Below are 20,997 nucleotides of genomic sequence, written 5' to 3' on the forward strand. Positions count from 1 at the left end.
ACAAGTAATCATTTCTGCAAGAAAGTGGTGATAAACATATTACGTTTAGTATCCACGGAAGAGACATCAAATATATGACCAGTAAACCATGAAAATACACCAATAGAAACAAATACAAATATCAATCTGCTCTATTTCTCTGGTGCACTTAGCAGATGTATTGCTCTACAAACAAGCAGACGTAAATCTAACTAACCATTTTTTTTTTCATTGTATCAGAGTGCATTTCTAAAACTGTAATCACTGCCTATTACAAAAGATATGATGTGTATTTGATGTAGAAAAAATTACTCCAGCATTGCTGGATGATTCAGGACTTTCAGGACACAGCGGTTCGTATTGAATGAGTTTGTTGGGCTACATAACCTTTTTAGAATGAAGATGTACAAAACTCTGTCGAAAGTTTAAGTTACATGTACCAGTTCATTGGAATTCTTCCCCACTCCAGGTAGTGTCTGCCTGACATGTACGTATACGGGTCTCTTCACCAGAAGGTGTCCTATAGCCAGGGTTGCACGAAAACTCACAAGATGTGAGATAGGTCACGCTAGGTTGGGTTGATGGTGAACAATCCAAAACGCCATTTGTAACACTAGGAGTGTTACACCTTATAACTGTAAATGAAGTAATAATACAACATGAACATTGCAGATCTGATTTTAATGAATTCCTAAATTAAAGAAAGAACCGATATTAATGCCAAAAGGCATAAAAAATTAGAACAATCAGTGAGAAATCTTTCATATATTCAACTAGAACGCTGCCGATCGTGTCACACTTCAACCTCATAATATTAATAAATATTAGCTTATTGATTTGTTAACCTTACTTTCACAGACAGGATTTTGGCCACTCCATGTTGCATCACAGCTCTGATCAGAATCCGTAATATCGCAGGTTCTGCTCAAAGAGATGTCCCCCGTTGACAGTTCGTAACCAATCTCGCAGATAATGGTACAAACGGATCCATACACAACTCCAGTACTGCAAGACCCATCTCCTGACTCTAACGCTACGATGCTGTTCTCAGGTATCGGCAGTGGTGCACATCTGCAGACTGCAAACAAAACCCAAAGACATTTCTATTCAATTCTCGAGTTTCTTTAAAACTTCCTCAGAGGCGCTTCCGACACTCTAAATAGTTGATTTCGCGCGATATGAGTCAATTTATTATTATCATTATTACTATTATCATTTTTGTTGTTGTTTTTTTTGTTGCTCTTATCGCCATCATTATCATCATGGATACGATGATGATATGATGATGATGATTTTCAATATTATTATCACATGATGTGATGCAGGCTGATTAACGTCAACGACCCTAAACACTATACTCCTTGTACCGGTGACTCTCTTATGCAGGTTAATGAGAAAAAACAAAAAAAAAGCTACCGATTGCATTACAATAATGGAACTGATTATCTGAGAGGCAAAGTACAACATTTTACACGTTCCACTCGTTTCTCGTTGCCATTTGAACGACAGATATTTGGTTCATTACCTCTGGCTGTAACAGAAAAGGAGCAATCGGCCTCATTCTCAGACGCGTCTGTTGCCCGATAAACAAGAGAGTGTGGCTACCTTCTCTCAACGATGATGGGCGGACATCACCTACTTCCTTGGCATCAATACTGAACAGACTTGCCTCAATATGTATTCCGAGGTCGATGGCCTGCAGAAATGATTAATACACGGGGCATTTTGCTTTTTTGTTAAGATATTGCAATGTATACTCATGAACCCTACCAAACCGTGCCATTGAGGTGATTGAGCTGTACTCTTCGTAACCCCCTACACATAATATATTCAAACTTATCAAATAAAGTGTGCTTGGATCTACGTTGACTTTAATTTGATATGTAGAACACATTGTATTGTTGTTCTGATATATTAAAAAGTTAAAGAAAGAAAAACGTGAAATCATATCGACTAACTCAATCCCAAAGTTATTATTTTTGTCTTGCACACTGTCTAGGGAAATTGTCGTATTCACGATGAGCAGTCACCTTCACTGCATTCCTCGGCTGAAACATGACCTTCCGTAAGTTCCGTACTACTATTATTGTTAACAATTTTATCACTAATAATACTACTTTTATAATAATTATTGCTAATTTTGTTTACATGTTTGATGAGAGGCCACTGTTATTGCAACCTGGAATAATATCCCTTCCTCCCGGATAAGTGAATCTATGATGTATCTTCTAATAAATAATCTGTGTTTAATAAAGTACATAAAGACAGTATGACATAATCATACAACGTAAGACATAGGTTTATTAAGACATGCTACTTTTCGAGTAAGAACAAGGATTATCTTAGGAAGATGGTAATTTAGTACTGAAGGCTTCAATGATAATCAACATAGACTTACTCGGGTAAGTCAGCGAGCTTTAAACTACTTAGAATTTTGTTATCAACACTACAAGGCATATTATGTAATATGTATATTTAAGTGCACTTAAACAAAAAGTAGGGATGACGCTCGCAAATCGTAAATTGTTCTTCGAATATCATTCAGTACGAGTTTGAAGGAGAGTCTTTTGTAATAACTGATATTTGTTATGGATTGATTATAGTGCCAATACTATTTCCTAAAAACTAAGGTGTTAAATACCTTACGTTCACAAATCATTCCTGTCTTTATGTATATACACTTAGACCTATAGTATCACTAAATGTCGGGTGAATAAATTGATATAAGTTTCTCCGTCACTGAAAATGACAAGAATATATGAATAAAAATTTCATATCACGGAAGGCTTAACCTTGACAGTGACTGACCAAAATCGGTTCCCATTGACTCCATGGTATCTCAACTGATGTCAGCCCTCGTCCAGCTGTCAGCACCACATCAGCAGGACAGATAAGATCAGGTGGCATCATATCTAGAAAAGAAGAAGACTTTAATAAAGGGTGTATAAATATATATATATATATATTGGGGGATCTGAGGGTGTATGTGAGTGTGTGTGCGTATAGGTGTGATCAATCTTGGTGGTGACGTGGTAAATGGGTCTCCTTCATAATTATCTTTGAGATCAAGAGTATGGAGGGGGCCGTAGCAAGATCAATACCAGTCTTGGTCAAGCTTCCGGGTACTAGTCCTTCATCAAGAGATATATCAATATATATATTTATATATATATAATACTATATAATATAAAACTAAATAATGAAGCAAATGGAAAAAATATTTTCCCGGTTAATCGTTTTCTCGCACAGTACACTTTGTAAGAAAATGTACGTTGCAATATTGCACAACCTGTAATAATTTCATTTTTGCCGTTTCTAGCTGTTTTATTATCTCTTCCATTATCAGATAATGTCAAATAAATCGATATTTATTGATGCTTGTGCGAACACTGACAACGTTTGCACTAAAGTGTAAAAAAAAATTTCCCCAAATAAAAGAAATCGGCAAAACGAAAAGAGAACTTTCAATAAAATGCATTGCAACTGCATTCGGTAACAATGTAGATTAACAGAATTTTGTGTATACTTTAGTGACCAGTTTTTCGGAATGTGCCAGTCGACATATCATTTTCTGCTCAGATATGAAATTCCAGATACTTATAATCAACTGGTAGCAAATTTTATTTTCCCTAGATTTATCCTTACGTTTATAAGGAGTAATCTCTACAGGTGTGACACCTATAGGCAGCAACGGAGACCAATGCTTTTTGATAACCTTTAAGATCTAGAAGAGAAACGAAACACGCATTCACACACCTTTGCATGATACCGGAGTTCCATCCCATTCTGCCGATGCCAAACAAACTCTTACAGAAGATCCTTGAACTAATGAGTACCCTTCTACACATTCAAAGAGGCATGAAGTAGAATAATTCTGCCTATCGGATAATGTAGTTGGTTCATCATTGTAGGAGCATTCCACAGTGAACGGGGTGACGCCATTTTCCTCCGCTATTGGGGCGGGGCAGGTTACCACTGTTTGGATCAAAAGTATAAGCTTACTAAAGTACCGGGTGAGTGTTTCATAAAGCTGTTCGTAAGATACGAATGAATTTACGAACGACTGGTGATCCCTTCTTGTGCTACGTTGTATCCCCATGTAATTGAGTTAAGACCTAAGAGCATGTTCCAGTCGTGCGTAAAGTCGTTCGTAACTTTACGAACAGCTTTATGAAATACCCACCGAGTGAGTAAATATGCAAAAACCAATACAACACAAACACAATTAAAATATAAACAAACAACTTCCTCCTCATTCTATGTTCTAAAGCATTAGTATTTTTTTTCATATTCCATATAAAACTGTTTTAGTCGAAATCATTTAGCATTACTTTGTGTGATTAAGTCATTCTTTTGGTCTGAGACTAATGAATCATGATCCGATTCAACTGTGAGATATAATTCCACAAGGTTCCAACGGAATGAAGACGTCTTCAACAGGGTAATATGGCTACCGTATATGCATTTGACATTTTGGACGGCGCCTGTGAGACCAGTTGCAGAAAGATTATGAGGTTCATCGATTAGACTGTCAAGGAATCCCTTCATTAAAAGTTTCAGCAATAATCAGCGATTGTTATGGGTCAACGACTTGAACCGAGTGTGGTAAGATTATAATAGGGTTAATTTTGTTGTACAGTTGGGGATAAATAATCCTTTTTTCTTCTTTATTTCACACACTCCGTTTGAACGTTATACAGGCAAAATTCGGCATATTATAAATCATGTATCATTCAGAGAACATGAATTGTTAGTTTTGTTTAGGTGTATAAAACCGTACGAGAGCTTATTTGCTCAGCGACGTACGAAAGGTTCAAGAACTGAGTAAATGTATTATCAAATGTCCGTCAAATGACACAGATAAAACAAAAGCTTTGTCGAAAATTGATGAACCGAAACAGCAGTTTTGCCCCAGTTTCAGAGCAGGGGTCCGTTGCAGAAAGAGTTGCGTTTAAAACGCAAGTCAAAAAATCAATCGCAACTCCCAAATGCGCACTGTTGATTGGTTGAAAATCAAGTTGCGCATGATTTTTAGAGTTGCGATCGATTGCAACTCTTTCTGCAACGGGCCCCTGGTGAAAAGTACCAAATGTGTCGTTTGTCCAGAATCGGAGACTAAACTGCTGTTTTGATACACCGATTTTCGGCAAAGACTTCTTTGTTGTTCTTTAAAGGACAAGTCCATCCCAACAAAAACTTGATTTGAATAAAAAGAGAAAAATTCAAGAAGCATAACACTGAAAATTTCATCAAAATCGGATGTAAAATAAGAAAGTTGTGGCATTTTAAAGTTTCGCTTCATTTCACAAAACAGTTATATGCACATCTCGGTCGGTATGCAAATGAGGAACTGATGACATCACTCACTCACTAGTTTTTTTGGTATTTTGTTATATGAAATATGAAATATTTTTATTTTCTCGTCATTGTCATGTGAAATGAAGTTTCATTCCTCCCTGAACACGTGGAATTTCATTATTTAAACATTTTGTGCTTCAGGCAAGGAGGTCCTAATCGTCAAATTCGTAAAAAATCGAAATATTGTATAATTCAAACAATAAAAACAAAAGAAATAGTGAGTGAGTGACATCACTCACTAACTATTGGATGACTCTCTTATTTGGATGTAACTGGCTCGTTCATATAACTATTATGTTAATCATAAGCGAAACTTTGAAATTTCATAGCTTTCTTATTTTACATCCGATTTTGATGAAATTTTCAGCATTGTGCTTGTCTGATTTTCCTCTATTGATTCAAATTAACATTTTTCTGAGGTGGACTTGACCCTTAAAATGTCACAACTTTCTTACTTTGCATCCGATTTTGATGAAATTTTCAGCATTGTGCTTGTCTGGTTTTTCTCTATTGATTCAAATCAACATTTTTCTGAGATGGACTTGACCTTTAACAAGATGGGCATTAGTGGTGGTTTTCCAAGGAGACCAAAGGTATTGACAATGGAGAGTAAAACATTACCGTTGCATTTAATAGAATCACCAGACCAAGTTCCAACGTCATCTCCATCGCCAGAGCACTTCATATCTGTAGACTTATTAAGTCCTGTAGCTTCATAACCTTCTTGACAAGAAAGTGTGCAAAGTTTCCCGTAGTTTACACGTTCGACCTCGCAGCCTTCTAGCAAAGCGTTCATTGGGATCTCTATGTCAGCGACCTTACATGTGATTACTACAAACAAAATCGATAATTTCTTGTCGATGAAATGTCCATGACAAGAAAAAAATGTTAGCCTATTTGCTAAAATTTATCCTCCAAGATAACTAATTACTTTATCTATAAATTCAATGAATTTAGCTGTAAAATGTGTTTTGCCCATTCTCATATTAAATAGACCATATACCATGAACAAATTCTAAATGTCGTAATTGTCACTGGTATATTTTACAAAAACTTAATTGCATATAATCATTTGATTAAACGTATGTGCATCTTACTTACAAAAAATAATCTGCAAAAAAGATATCATTCAATTTAATGAGTCTATGTAAATAGTTGATACTTATAAATAATCATTACTTTGCAATTCCTCATTTTCCCCCTCCATTTGAAATGGAATGGACCTGTGTATCAACTTTGTGTCTTTAACATCCGTTTAGTGTTACATCCATTTTCTTACAATGGCAAGTAGGGATGGCCCTGCTCCAGGTACGATCTTCTTGGCACATCAAATCTCCATTTCCTTGAAGATGGTATCCCTCTGAGCAAACGAACTGGCAGTGGTTTCCTGATGGCACCTGGCTTCCCGACGGACAATCAGAAGACACTGTGATCTCAAGACCAATGGTTAAATGGGGCTTCGTGCAGTAGATCCCTGTGGATATAACGATGGGTAACAAACTAACAAACTGGAGGGAAAATCTATTATATATTCATTTCGACTTATTCATTAAAAAAAGTTACGGCTACGGTATACTGCCCTCTCGCGTCGGATACACAAGTAATGACGGGAAAAAAAATCGCTTCTCGCCTTAGTCATACCAAAGACTTTAAGACTGGACCTTCTGCCTTATAATTTGGCGCTCGACGTTTTGGAATGGAGAATGGTAATAATAACATTGTTTTATAAAGGGCCCGCGAAAAAATAATTCATAAGAGCTGAATTGGGTATCTTGGGATAAAAGTATGATTATTATCATATTATTACTAAGTATTTTTCATGGAGCCAAATGATTCTCCCCGTGTGTCATGTAAATGTATCTTAGATTTAATAACTAAGATACAGTTTATCATAATTCGACAAATTCAAATTCATTTTTATTTCCAACTGAACGTAGAGTATAATGCAAATCATTTTCATGCAATAACAAACATTAATTACTATACAAATCATTGTCATAAAGAAAATCCATTATAATTATATTTAATGACGTATAAAGAAATTTACATAATCTGGTAAATTTTGGAGACAGTTTTTAGTACATGATTTGAATTTTAAAAAGGGTAGCTGTTTGAAATGGGAGATTATTTCTCATAAGAGGGAATGTGAAATTAGTATGTATTGCACTCGTTTAATTGGAATTTCTGATGAATGGCAGTTATTATCAAAATGAAAGTATGGTTGTTTTCATGTGATTAGCTCTGCCCCCATTTTAAAATCATCTTTTACTAATCTTCATCTAAATATGAAAACAAAGGAAAGTACAATAAAAAAGGAAGGTTACTCGTTTTATAAGGCGAATACAGGACTAATGGAATGCAAGGAATTACAGATAAACAGTACAACCTAATAACGATACTTACTGGAACACCGTGGCAATTCTCCATGCCAGGATACAGTTGTGGAATCGGGTTGAGCGAGGCAAGTAAGAGCACCATTGTTGATCTCATATCCAACATCGCATTCAAAATAGCAGGTCGAACTATAGTCCCTGTTGCAATCTCCTTTCAGCCCACCGTTTTCTAACAATGGTGGATCTTCACACTGAGAAACTAGTGCAGATTACAAATCGGGAAAATGTGTAAATTCCTGTACAACCCAACCGTCAATAAGAAGGACAATGCTAATTTTATACTTGAACAATGGAGTGAACAGCTATTTAAGCGGATACAGTCATATGCAATGAAAAGACACACAGATGCAATTCAGGATAAAGGTCTGATGACAAATGGTAAACTAAAGAACATAACACAATGCTTCGAAAATATACAAATACAATTTCGAAGAAACGTTATCACCCAGATGAATGCATTTCTGTATTTTCTTAAAGAATTTTTTTGTGTTTTGGCTGCAGAACACATGTGCACAGGTGAATTTTGTATATATTGATATCTAGCGCCATCTATCAATATTATTTTTATTTTTGAAAGGATCCTCTTTGCAAATTCAGTAATTGTATACCGAGAAGCTAGATACAAACATAATATCCTTCCCTTTTCAGTCAATTCCATTCTTAATTAGTGCTTTATTATAAAAAGAAAATAAGGGGGAAGAAAGACGTATACATAGACATTTCATTTTATTCAGCCCCCCCCCCCCCCCCTCACTCCGTAAAACAACAAACAACGTACTTTGGCAAGTAGGTGTTTCACGGTCCCACATTCCATGCGAACCTGTCAGTAAACACTGACTAGTCTTTGGCCCTTGAAGAAGGTACCCAACACTGCAACTGAAGGTACACTCAGATCCGCGGAGGTTACCGTGCAGGCAACTAACTTGAAGAGGTAGTTCAGCAGAAGGGCCAGTGCAACGTACCACTGCCAAAAACAACGATGGACGTATATGACCGTCACAGCAAAGGTTATAACTCGTTGTGACTCTTGTTTGAATAGTTTTCCTCACATTAAAACCCCCAACTTGTATTCACTGTAAATAGCTTCATTGTTATGTTTGATAAATATTTAAATAACAACCTGTGAGTAGGTCTACTTTAACTCTGACCTCCAATATGAACCAACTGAACTTTGGATGGAAAACGAAGACCTGCAATTTAACTAAGGCCAATATCATTTTCTTTTTGTTGGAACATTTCATATTTTTTGGGAGGTAGAACATTTTTCTTCGGACCTGCCGTTATGAGAGTTTTAATAGGGGTAGCGCAATAAGCACGCCTCATGTTCGAGTGTATGAAACTCAATAGGCAGTTTTCGTTCTTATACTAAGGATTTCGTTCTGCTCAACTTTAATGAATGATACGTAATTGTACATACACAATTTATCAACGTACTATCAACTTTTAGGAAAATTGTCACATTTTCAACAAAATGTAATTTCTTTCACGTCTTCTCATTATCCTTTGGTGTAATCACATGATTCATCCCCTACCTGAAACAGTTACAGTGAAAGTGCAAGTTCCTTTGTTTCCTGAACTATCCGTTGCAGTGAACGCAATCATGTGATCGCCCTCTTGAAGTGCACTCTCAGTTACAGGACCCTGTTCTTGGATGACAGGGATTGACTCTCCAGAGTTGTCCGACGCCGTTGGTGTGTTCCATGTCACAACGGCAGATATTTCCAGAGGTGGAGCAATAACCGACTGTGAGACAGGACACCCTGTAATGGTTGGTGCTTGGACGTCTGAATGGAAAGAATAGGACTGTGTTCATGAAAAAGTACATTAAACTTTCTCGGAGAAAAGGGCGTGGGGTATGACAGGTTATGTTGTACAACTAAAATTATTAGGGAGTTTGGTGGGCTTGGAAATAAAGGGTGTGGAAATTACTCCCGATTGTGGCGATATATTTTGGACATGCGTGCAGTTTATATCTGATTTATTGTTTGCCTTAGAAATAACTTCATTTTAAAAACCCAATAAAACAATTAATTCCCCTTTTCGAAATATCATGTCCATTTAGCGCAACATCTTTATCAAAATAATTTGACCGGAATAATTTTCCCCTAAATGTTAAAAAAAAAATGTCATTCCATCGGCGCTCAACTCCTGCAATATTTCCTGCACTTCATATAAAAACGAATCGTTGTGGAATATGACGAGATAATCAAAACACATCTTGTGCAGGGAAATGTCCTCCAGAACAGCTGAATCCTCAGTCGAGGTCCTCCTGCCAGACATTTTGGCCCATTATCATCGATATGCAGCATCAGACTCAAGCGATGTCGGAGAAGATACATTAAAACTCTTTAGTCTCGTAAGGTCAACAATGGCGGAGTGCACCACAGCAGTGAAACACATACTTACACACCCAAGGGTGTCAGCCAAGTCCCAAGTGGTAGACAACATCCCCTGCTTATCACTGCTGAAAAAGTTATTGGACTGACTACTGTTCTACGTAGTGCTAGGGCACATCCCACCAGGAGGACAAGTATGGATATAAAGCTATTCGCAGTGTTTACAAGTTATTAAAAGGGGATCCTACCAGCACCAATGTTTCTTTACCCCATTCTCCGAGAAATATCTAACAATAAAATAATAAAGGCACTAAATCTTCAATTACTCTAATTTTGTGAGTACTGAAAGTGGATGATGTAAATCTGAATTGATACATTACCTGAACACAACATGCTTTCTTCAGAAGAAGACCACACGCCATTCTGCAGGCAAGTCAATGTCGGCTGTGAGTTTTGGAGGGTGTAGCCAGAGTTGCACGAGAACGAGCATGAACTGCCAAAATACCAACCATCCGTGCAGCTCAGTGCACCATCCTCCGGGGCACTTAACGAATTACATGTGGTTCCTTGAAAAATAAGATTATGGTATTTAATAGATTATCGTTATATAAGAACACTATTCCAATACATAATCATACCTTGTTTTTAAAGATTATTTAAAAAAATGAATTTTTCCTGGAATTAAACCTGATTATATTCTATTTTTTTTATTAACAAGTCTTATACATAGAGTATGTCTCTGACCAAACAATGAACAATGTTGTATTTTCTCTTACTATTCAAGAAGGTTCCAGCGGTTGCCACTATAAGCTATGTTTTACAGCGTGATAAAATCATGGTACACTTTGTCAAAAAAAATTATTCAGTAACAGTAATGTTATCTACTCATGTAGCTCGAATTCAGACGTTATAAGGCTTGATGGAAAGATGTGAACAGTCAATGTATGCATGGGGCGTGTGATATATAGATATGTAATTTGACATTTACTTTGCTTATCAAATTTACCGATAACATTTCCGTCCTTAATTCAACTTTAAAGTGATTGGTTAACATTGTTTGACTTTTAAAAAATCTGAGCTAGAAGGTCACAATTGTCACCTGTGTCTGTGATATGTTACAAAAATGAAGCACAGAAAAAATTGCGTTCGAAAATGATTATTTAGTGCTTCAAAAATTGAAATATAAAGTGACCGGAAACACCATCTTAATTTCATCCCATACACTTATGTGTACTATTTAGGTGTCTATAAGACGCCTATTTACAAAATCGGGGTTTGCCTTGTAGTTTTAGCTTTTCATTCTCAATAATGGTTGTTTTCAGGGTTTATTAGTTCTAATACATGCACTTGTACACATGTTTCATCTTGGTTCGAGAATTTTTTAAATCGGCAGCTCACAAAGTTAAATAATACCTTTAACATGTCAAGAGGAATCACCCCTAGCTAATGGCGCAGTAACATTTCGCCAACGATGGCCGTACGACGAGTAAAAAATGCCGCTTTTCTCATTATTTTTACCAGCTACCTGGATATGGTTCGTATAGAAATCCGTAAAATGGCTGTTTTTCGACTCGCCCTGCGGACACCGTAGGGGAAATATGACTACATCACTAATTGACAGACACTGCAATATTCAACCATCAAGACCTTACGTGAACAAGTCGTCGTTGAGCCATTCCAGTATCCAGTGTTCCCCGATTGTAAGCATGTTCTATTCTTGGAGCCAACAACATGATATCCCAGGTCACAGGAGATGGTGCAGAGAGATGAAATGAAGTTGGTGTTGGTGCATCCCACACTACCATGAGAAGGGGCTGACAAGGTGCTGCAACGGATACCTTTGAATAAGTGACGGAGACAGTTTTATCCAAACAGCCATTACAACCGTGCTTGTCACTATACTATGGAAGCTTAAAAGTGCCACCGAGATGTTGAGATAATTATCTCGGGAAGTCGACATCTTGATAGCAAAAGATAAGATGACGAGATCCTAGATCTCATCATGTCGACATCTTTTAGAAGAGATGATGAGATGACAAGATCCCGAATCTCATCATGTCAACATCTTTTAGAAGAGATGATGAGATGACAAGATCCCGGATCTCATCATGTTGACATCTTGTAGAAGAGATGATGAGATGACAAGATCCCGGATCTCATCATGTCAACATCTTTTAGAAGAGATGATGAGATGACAAGATCCCGGAACTCATCATGTCAACATCTTTTAGAAGAGATGATGAGATGACAAGATCTCGGATCTCATCATGTTGACATCTTGTAGAAGAGATGATCAGATGACAAGATCTTGGATCTCGTCATGTCTACATCCAGCGGAAGAGATGATCAGATGTCATGATCTCGTAACTCGTCATGTCTACATCTTTAAGAAAAGATGATTAGATGACATGATCATGGATCGAAGATCTTGTCATCTGACCATTTCTTCTAAAAGATCTCGACATGACGAGATCCGGGATCTTTTCATCTGATCATCTTTTCTAAAAGATGTCGACATGATGAGATCCTGGATCTTGTCATCTCATCATCTATTCTACAAGATGTTGACATGATGAGATCCGGGATCTTGTCATCTCATCATCTCTTCTAAAAGATGACGACATGACAAGATCCCGGATCTCATCATGTCAACATCTTTTAGAAGAGATGATGAGATGACAAGATCCCGGAACTCATCATGTCAACATCTTTTAGAAGAGATGATGAGATGACAAGATCTCGGATCTCATCATGTTGACATCTTGTAGAAGAGATGATCAGATGACAAGATCTTGGATCTCGTCATGTCTACATCCAGCGGAAGAGATGATCAGATGTCATGATCTCGTAACTCGTCATGTCTACATCTTTAAGAAAAGATGATTAGATGACATGATCATGGATCGAAGATCTTGTCATCTGACCATTTCTTCTAAAAGATCTCGACATGACGAGATCCGGGATCTTTTCATCTGATCATCTTTTCTAAAAGATGTCGACATGATGAGATCCTGGATCTTGTCATCTCATCATCTATTCTACAAGATGTTGACATGATGAGATCCGGGATCTTGTCATCTCATCATCTCTTCTAAAAGATGACGACATGACGAGATCCGGGATCTTGTCATCTCAACATCTCTTCTAAAAGATGTCAACGTGATGAGATCCCGGATTTTGTCATCTCATCATCTCTTCCAAAAGATGTTGACATGATGAGATCTGGGATCTTGTCAACAATTCGTTTCATTTCAGCACTAAAGTCACAATATGTGTTTGATCAATTATTACTTATCACCACTTATATTATATACATGTATATATCTATTCTTTTCATGCAGTTAGATAATGGAAAAGATACAGAGGACCGAGCTAAATGCAGGGAGAGGAGAGGGAGAAAGTTGGAACTTTAGATATATAGATAGTATTAATCAGACGGAGAAAGAAATATTTACCTACAACCATGAATGTTATGTCACAAGTGGCAGAATTTCCAGCACCATCAGTTGCTCTGTATTGAATGTTATATTGACTGTTTGATACAGAAAATGTAGACCCAGAGCTCTGACCGGATACTCTTCTGTTGTAAAAAAAAATGAATGAGAGAATGGGAGATGACTTTTGTATATTCATATATAAATAAAGAAAGAATCGATATATATACAAGAATCAATAAAAAGATTGAAAATATTCCTGCCGGTTTATTGAACTCCGTCTCGCCTAGATGCTGGCCCGCCTCCGTGGTCTAGTGATTATGACGTTGGCGTTCAGAGCTAGGGCCTCGGTTCGATTCTCGGGCCGGCGGATGCATTTTTTAAGCCTTTGATTGATTCAGAATGGATGTTAGCTCTGAAAAACCTTCGGTGAAGCTACGCATCTATTGTTCTTTCATTTCCATTTGTTTAACTATTATTTACAAAAGAGTTGCCACAAGTTGTTTGCATTTATTTAAACTTCTCTCAATATATATATAAATATATAGACATATATATATATATAGAGAGAGAGAGAGAGATTATGTAATATATATAGATTATAAAGATTCGAACCCACGCCCCTCTCACTGAAAGACGAGATTCGTAACCACTAGACCACGACGCCCCCAGTATTGCCAGTGGCGGATTGTGTGTGCGTATTGGATGTGGCCGTGAGTTTAACAGCTATTTTTTGGTTTTATTATTGATACATTTCCAAGTGAGTCTTGATGTCTTTGTCTGATACAATTATTAACATGAAGCCAGTAGAGATGATTTATGAGAGGGAAAACATGGTCATATTTTGATCAACAGTGCATAAGCTTTGCTATGCTGCCTTTTTCATGATTTTGGAGGAGTTGAAGAGAACAAAGCTCGTAAAGTGATATTTCATTTAGAAGTGAGTTGTGGTTTATTCCTAAATGGGATAGGACTAGTGATTATAATTATGGAAGCCAGAAATCTTGAACTTTCTTTAGTTACTTTTATTTCGTATATTGCATTTAACTGAAGTTCTGACAAAATACAGACGGTTAAGATTTCATAATCACGATAGCGGTATGTTCAATAATCTTGAGTATAGCGTCTTGTAGCTGCTTGTGATGCCTATAGAGCGACGTAGAAGATGCTGCAACAATAAATACATTCTTCTCCTTGTTCAATTGCAGTTTATTAGTCATCATCCACTCATGAACGCCAGACACACCCTTTGTTTAACTTCTCTAATGAATTTTATCTATTGTAGAACCTCATTGCGTGTACAGTAAATTTCGATGTCGTTTGCATGAATATGAAATCGGACATCTTGTTTTTTCCTCTAAAGTAAAGGGTTCTCAGGATAGAGAGATACGGCTATGATTAAGATTCGGGTTTTTTTTCAGAAAGAACAAACTGATGATAATAAATTTATTAATTAACACAGCATTATTCATGATACACTTAAAATCCACATTATTAAACGTTCAGTTGAAAAATAAGATTATGGTATTTAATAGATTATCGTTGCATAAAACACTATTCCACTACATAATTACACCTTGTTTTCAAAGATTATTTAAAAAATGAATTGTTCCTTGAATTAGACCTGATTCAATTAAAATTTGTCAAAATCCCTGAGAGAGAAAAGGCATATATATATGTATATATGTGTGTGTCATTAGCGAGGTATTATCCAACTCGATATCTCGCTTTGATATCAAGAGAGAGAAAAGGATATAAAAACTTAAATAAAGATTGGTTTTAAATTTCAAAATATTTGAATTCAAATCCCTCGAAATTGAAAATAATTTTCGGATTTAAACTTAATCCAGAATCCTATTGGTCCCAAGTACACCTGCCTTTTATTTTTTAATCCCTGCAATTATTTATTAAGTTCGGTACATTTTTCATTGTGATAGCATGCTGATGTGCTATTCTCTGTACATGTATATAATGTGAGTGTGCGTGCGTGAATGGATATGTTGAGCGTGTGTATGCCTGCTCTTGTGCAATGCATTTTTTTAACTTTACATATTTTTCATACCCAACAAATGCAAGAAATTGATCCACAATGTGCTGCACTCAACCCAGGTGAGGTAAATGGGTACCTGGCAGGAATTTATTCCTTGAAACGCAGCGCGCGTAACAGCTGCACTGCTAAAGCCAGGGTAATCATGCTGCATATACTGTAGAGCGCTTAGAGACTTCTGACAAAGTAAGTATTAAGCATGTTAAGCGCTATAATTATAAGCAAGTATAATTATTAAGTTTTTTTTCTTTTTTATCTTGAGGGGGGGGTCCTTACCAGATTTCATAATCATGATAATAGAGTTTGTGTTTCCGATTATCTAGTGAAATTATGTTTATGTAGAGTAAATGTTTTTTTATATGTTATAGTTATGCCTAAATGTACGAATCCTGTATCTTGGATCTTTAGATATGACCGTTCATATGATTTTATTTGCAAAAACTCTGGATACATACGAGACTGTTGCAGATCCACTGTTATCGGAGGCTGTTGGTGTGCTCCAGGTCACGGTTCGGGATGAAGTAGTTGTGTATTGGTTTCCAAGATTTCCAGGACAACTAGTGAATGTTGGGTTCGTTGTATCTTTTGAGGAATCAGAATAGAAATTAGCATGAAGTTTGTAATAGTTTCAGAGCGTGTACCGTCATGGTAAATGGTGGGATTTTTTACCTGATTGCTTAGAAAGCATGAATGCTTGCAGGCAACCAGAGGACCCTCGGAGAGGATCTTAAGCCGTCGCGACAGCTTAAAGCCCTCTCCAAGGGTCCTGTTAATGAAGATTATAGCCTTACCAAATGGCACTAGCGCTCCAATTGGGAATCGAACCCAGGTCACCAGAATCGAAGATCCCCGCTGTACCGTATATCGCTACACTGTCAAAACCACCATATTTTCCAAAAAGAAAATAATATTTCTGTAAATTGTTATTCATGAATTTTTCTGCAATATAACAGAAAATGTCTATCAATAAAAAAGAAAAGTGTACACAGGAAATGTATATGTTTTTTAGGATATTGAATTGAACTGTTAAAAACAGGCTCATACCCACGAAATTAGAATGAATTTCAATTAATTTTGTTATGTTGATCCCATACATGAAATTAGGATTTGTTTAAATAATGCTTAGCTGTGAAATTTCGAAATTTCTTCTTAAAATTGGCAAACAGCTCGTTAAGCCAAAGAGGCTGAAATGCAAGTCCACACCAGCAACAAGTTTAATTGATTAGAAAGGAAAAACTAGCATACCGCTTACAATTTCAGCAAAATCGGATGTAAATTAAGAAAGTTAAGAGGTTTCAAAGATTTACTTCATTTTATGAAAGAGTTATATGGGGATCTATATGTCGCATCCAAATGAGGTCATCCATTCACTAATTCTTTCGTATAATAAATACAAATATATGAAAAACAATCTTTGTTTTCCTCATCATAACGCGGACCATGGTTTGACTCCTCCTTGAATAGGTAGGATTGATAATCTTATTTTCGAGGTAATTCACCAAAATGTGGTTGTATGAACAATTTCATCCTCCCCAACAACCATTTCAGTGCCCTACCTTGTAGACCAATAGGAGAACTTGACCTCAATCTTAAGTAAGTTCATTTTACTACATTTTACTAAACAAATTTAAACAGCAAAAGTAATTTGAAGAAAATGTCAAAAATTGTTTAAAAAATCAAAACAGCGATGTTTCACTTTTCAGCAATTAGAAGAATAAATTACGAAACTTAGAGAATGTTTAATTTGCAAAAAGATTCATTTGTATTTAATGTTGAAGAATGGAGGCCCTAACACTCTTTTCGGTTGAAGCAAGCAAAAATGTGTTTTTTTATACCTGGTGGAGGGGGAGGTGGAGGTGGAGGACTTCGCCTTCGTCTTCGTCGCCGACGAAAAAAAGCTAATTTGATAGGAGGAGGGTAGAATAAAAGAAGAATAAAAAAGAGTGTTTGATAAAAGGTGCTGAACATATTTGTCTAATAAATATTTGTTTTAAAGAGTAGCTGTATTAGTGGTCTCACACATATTTGGCAGCGATACAAACATTTGGAAAGGAAAAAAAAATCACAACACACACACATAAATCATATAACCATAATCAATGCTTTAAATCTAAATCTCCCGGGGTATTTCGATTCTTGTCATTCCCAGGGGGCGGATTTCGCGATCACAACGAAATTTGCATGATGGTAGAGAATGACGTAATCTACGCAGTTGCATAGGTAAATTTCACTTAATTCATATATTTTTATTTTATATGAATTAATTATGATAATTTATTCATGAAATCATACTTTTTGCTCTGATTCACTAAATAAAGCTCCTAGAATGCGATTCTTTGGTGAAAATATTCTTTATAGCTTTCCTAACAATTGTGAATGAAAAAAATTCTGGTATTCTAGTGTTGTCCTCATTAACACCTTCGCGTTATCTAGACGAATGACGATAAGCAAAAATCCTCAATTCAGTAACCAGGGAAAGTCGTTCTCGATTCTGTCCCCTTTTGTACCCAAGTCTTCCAATATCCCCGTACACATTCGATATCGTCAACGAAAACATTCTGGATATAGATTCATTCCTTTGGAGCTGTCGTTTGTGGGACATTCTTGGGCGTTCGGGCCTCGCAATCAGCTGATCTCGGGTTGACCCTCACTTAAGTGATTTTTAAGATAAGTTTTTGATTAGGGTTGACAACAAGCATCCCGAAAAAGAATGTACTCATGGAAAACTGAAAAGACGTACAACTAAGGCCACACTAAATATAACCTATATGAAACTAAGAAAATGAATGACCACTATTAGACCTATTCATGGACATGTTATCTGTGATTTCACTTCCCAAACGACGACGAATATTAGTTGTTTTATGGCCCATTCCCAAGAAAAACCCTTTCCGAAACCTGGGCCAATACGATAATAAAATTTTGTTTTAATGTGCCACTGAATACCAGCACTTTTTAGTACTTCTAAGCTTTGTCTCTCTTTCAAATCAGCAGTTTCTTTGGAAGACTCATAGAAACAAATGATAACGTTACTTAAACGTGCTATTTAAGAACTGAAAAAAATCATCATTGTCATGGTCAGATATTTCTAGTATACGTACCCTCATTTTCTGGAATCAAGGCCATCACTATCATTAATAAAATGAGAAGATTGATGCACTTTCCTTTGTTCACCATTTTTCTCTCTACAAAATGAAAATCAAACACCGAACACTCGGTTTAAAGAGCACAATCGTAAGGCAAAATCATGACCCTGGGTAGCAGCAGTTCTTGGGGCGCTAAAGCTCCATCAAGATATTCTTTGGGGGTGCTGCGCGTATTATTCTCCGTAAGCAGCACCACCCCTTTTCTTTTCTTTATTTTGTATTTGCTTGTCAAATTGACATCAGCACCACCGGTCAAAATTGTTCCCAGGGCCCTGCGCAAAATGAGCAATAACAAAATTTATGTCACAATAGATACATGTAATGTGTCCCTCATACACAAAAAGTTTTTAAAACAACTACATTTACTTGTATGTACAAAAAGACGAGGGTTATGGTGACTTATGAGATGGCTAACCTGCACACGCATCCCTACCTCACACGCGCACACTTGTTATTTTGGTTGTAAAGCTCAAGTACGTGGACTTTTGAATCAATAAATGCATTTACCAAATATTGATGGGTGGGTGTGGGTGTGTGTGTGATAATATATATATATATATAATATGTATATATATATATATATATATATATATATATATATGTATATGTATGTATGTATATGCATGTACATGTATGTAGCTATATGCGATGTACATTGCAATTATCATCCCGGTCATCGGATGCTTGCACGCCCGCACACAATGTATGAATCATCTTCACTCCCTGGGGAGCATTCCAACGAGACCACTTTGCTAGGCATTATACTACATAGGCTTTCGCATTCTATCGGGGATTGACGCCTTGCAAAAGGGCGCTAGGTCGTGGAGGGATTCGAACACACGACCGCCTGATTACAAGGCGAGAGTCGGGACCGCTGCACCACGACACTTCCTTAAAGCTCCTCGCAATGTCTCCAATAAGATAACAGTAAATCGTTTTGCCAATCAATGAACTCAAATTTGTGATGGTCCTCATCTAAATAACAGTATAGCATTAAGCATACAGATAATAACAATTTTTTAAAAATCGGGATATATCAATTAAATATACAAATTTTCTGAGTAATTCAACATGATTTAAATAAAATAATTATGGTAAGAAGAATTAGTATTCATATAATTCTAAACAATTCCCAGCAATCATGACCATTTCAATAATTCTCATTGTCAAATCCAACAAAGATTCACTTCCACTCATCAAACAGTAATTCATAACTTATTTCGACATTAGGAGGAGTAGTCGATGACCCAACGGTGTACTCCGTCAATGGCAATCATTTCAATAATGTAATATCACACTTTTTGAGCGACAATCAATGAAATAAGTGTTGAATGGTGATGATAGTTACCTATTTAAAGAAGGGGAGCGATCGCTGAGCAATCCTGTAAGATGTTTACTGGCGTTTCAATGAAATATCGTAGTACGAGTAGAATATCTGGAAACTCCACGGGGGTAACTGCACAGCAATTGTAATGTCCAAGTCACACCAACGGTCCCTGCTCCACATCGAGCAAATATTAAACACTATTATGAAGGGCATACACATTGGGTTGAAATGGCTAATGTGACTGCGACTAAAGGACATGAATTCCGAACTGCCGAAACAAACGCATTGTTTAGTGCGTTCACGACACTTCAAAAGAGGTTCATTATTTTTTCATTCCTAACGTTATAGCAAGGAGCTTCCAACACAGTGGTAGAGAATACTCGTAAATGTTTGAGTGGCAACGGAATATCGCACTGTCAGGGATAAAGGATCTGTGAATGAAAGATAACATTGAACTATTCAAGCTAGTAGTTCTTCAACGATAATAATGACAATCACTCTTTCTATCAAAACAACCCAATTATTATTTTTTTTCATAAACATTAATTATCTCATCGGGTTTTTTTATGTATTTTATTTGTTGTTAAAGGTAAATGCCAGTTTTGGTAACGATATCAAAATGAGTTCGTACAAAATCCAATGAAATGACCACCAAAGTGTCAGTTTGTATGAATAAAGAATATGTGCCAAAAGATTCTGGAAGAAATTGTTTAATTGCTGAGAAATGAGCAAATAAGCAAAGGATTCGGGCCAAGCGTCTTTTGTCGGGCACGACATTCAAAGCAATAATAATACACTGTCCCACGTGCGCTTATCTGTGTTGGTGATCTTCAGTGTGAATATTTTTCAGCGTAGATTTCAAGATTTCACAAAGTTCAGTTTATGTGACTGTACCAGATCTAGATCCTCAATGATATACTGACAATTAAGCTTGGTTTTACAGACTTTCTCATGAAATCAGTGTTTACTTCAACTAC

The 20,997-nt window shown here is 36.5% G+C and overlaps 1 protein-coding gene across 1 annotated transcript; it reads right to left on the minus strand.

Annotated features, from left to right (window-relative positions):
* Positions 1-425: 425 nt before the first annotated feature.
* On the minus strand, positions 426-17,438 carry LOC121426529 (E-selectin-like). Its single transcript, XM_041622871.1, has 15 exons — positions 17,383-17,438; positions 16,003-16,129; positions 13,522-13,646; positions 11,719-11,904; positions 10,447-10,632; positions 9,263-9,514; positions 8,509-8,694; positions 7,741-7,929; positions 6,617-6,811; positions 5,959-6,168; positions 3,736-3,954; positions 2,788-2,891; positions 1,505-1,675; positions 830-1,057; positions 426-614 (listed from the first exon to the last, which is right to left on the minus strand). The coding sequence occupies exons 3-14, from the start codon at positions 13,529-13,531 to the stop codon at positions 1,013-1,015; spliced, it is 1,953 nt and encodes a 650-aa protein (XP_041478805.1). The 5' UTR covers positions 13,532-13,646; positions 16,003-16,129; positions 17,383-17,438; the 3' UTR covers positions 426-614; positions 830-1,012.
* Between the last annotated feature and the right edge of the window lie 3,559 nt (positions 17,439-20,997).

The sequence above is a fragment of the Lytechinus variegatus genome, chromosome 13 (genome assembly GCF_018143015.1).
Source record: "Lytechinus variegatus isolate NC3 chromosome 13, Lvar_3.0, whole genome shotgun sequence".
NCBI lineage: Eukaryota > Metazoa > Echinodermata > Echinoidea > Temnopleuroida > Toxopneustidae > Lytechinus > Lytechinus variegatus.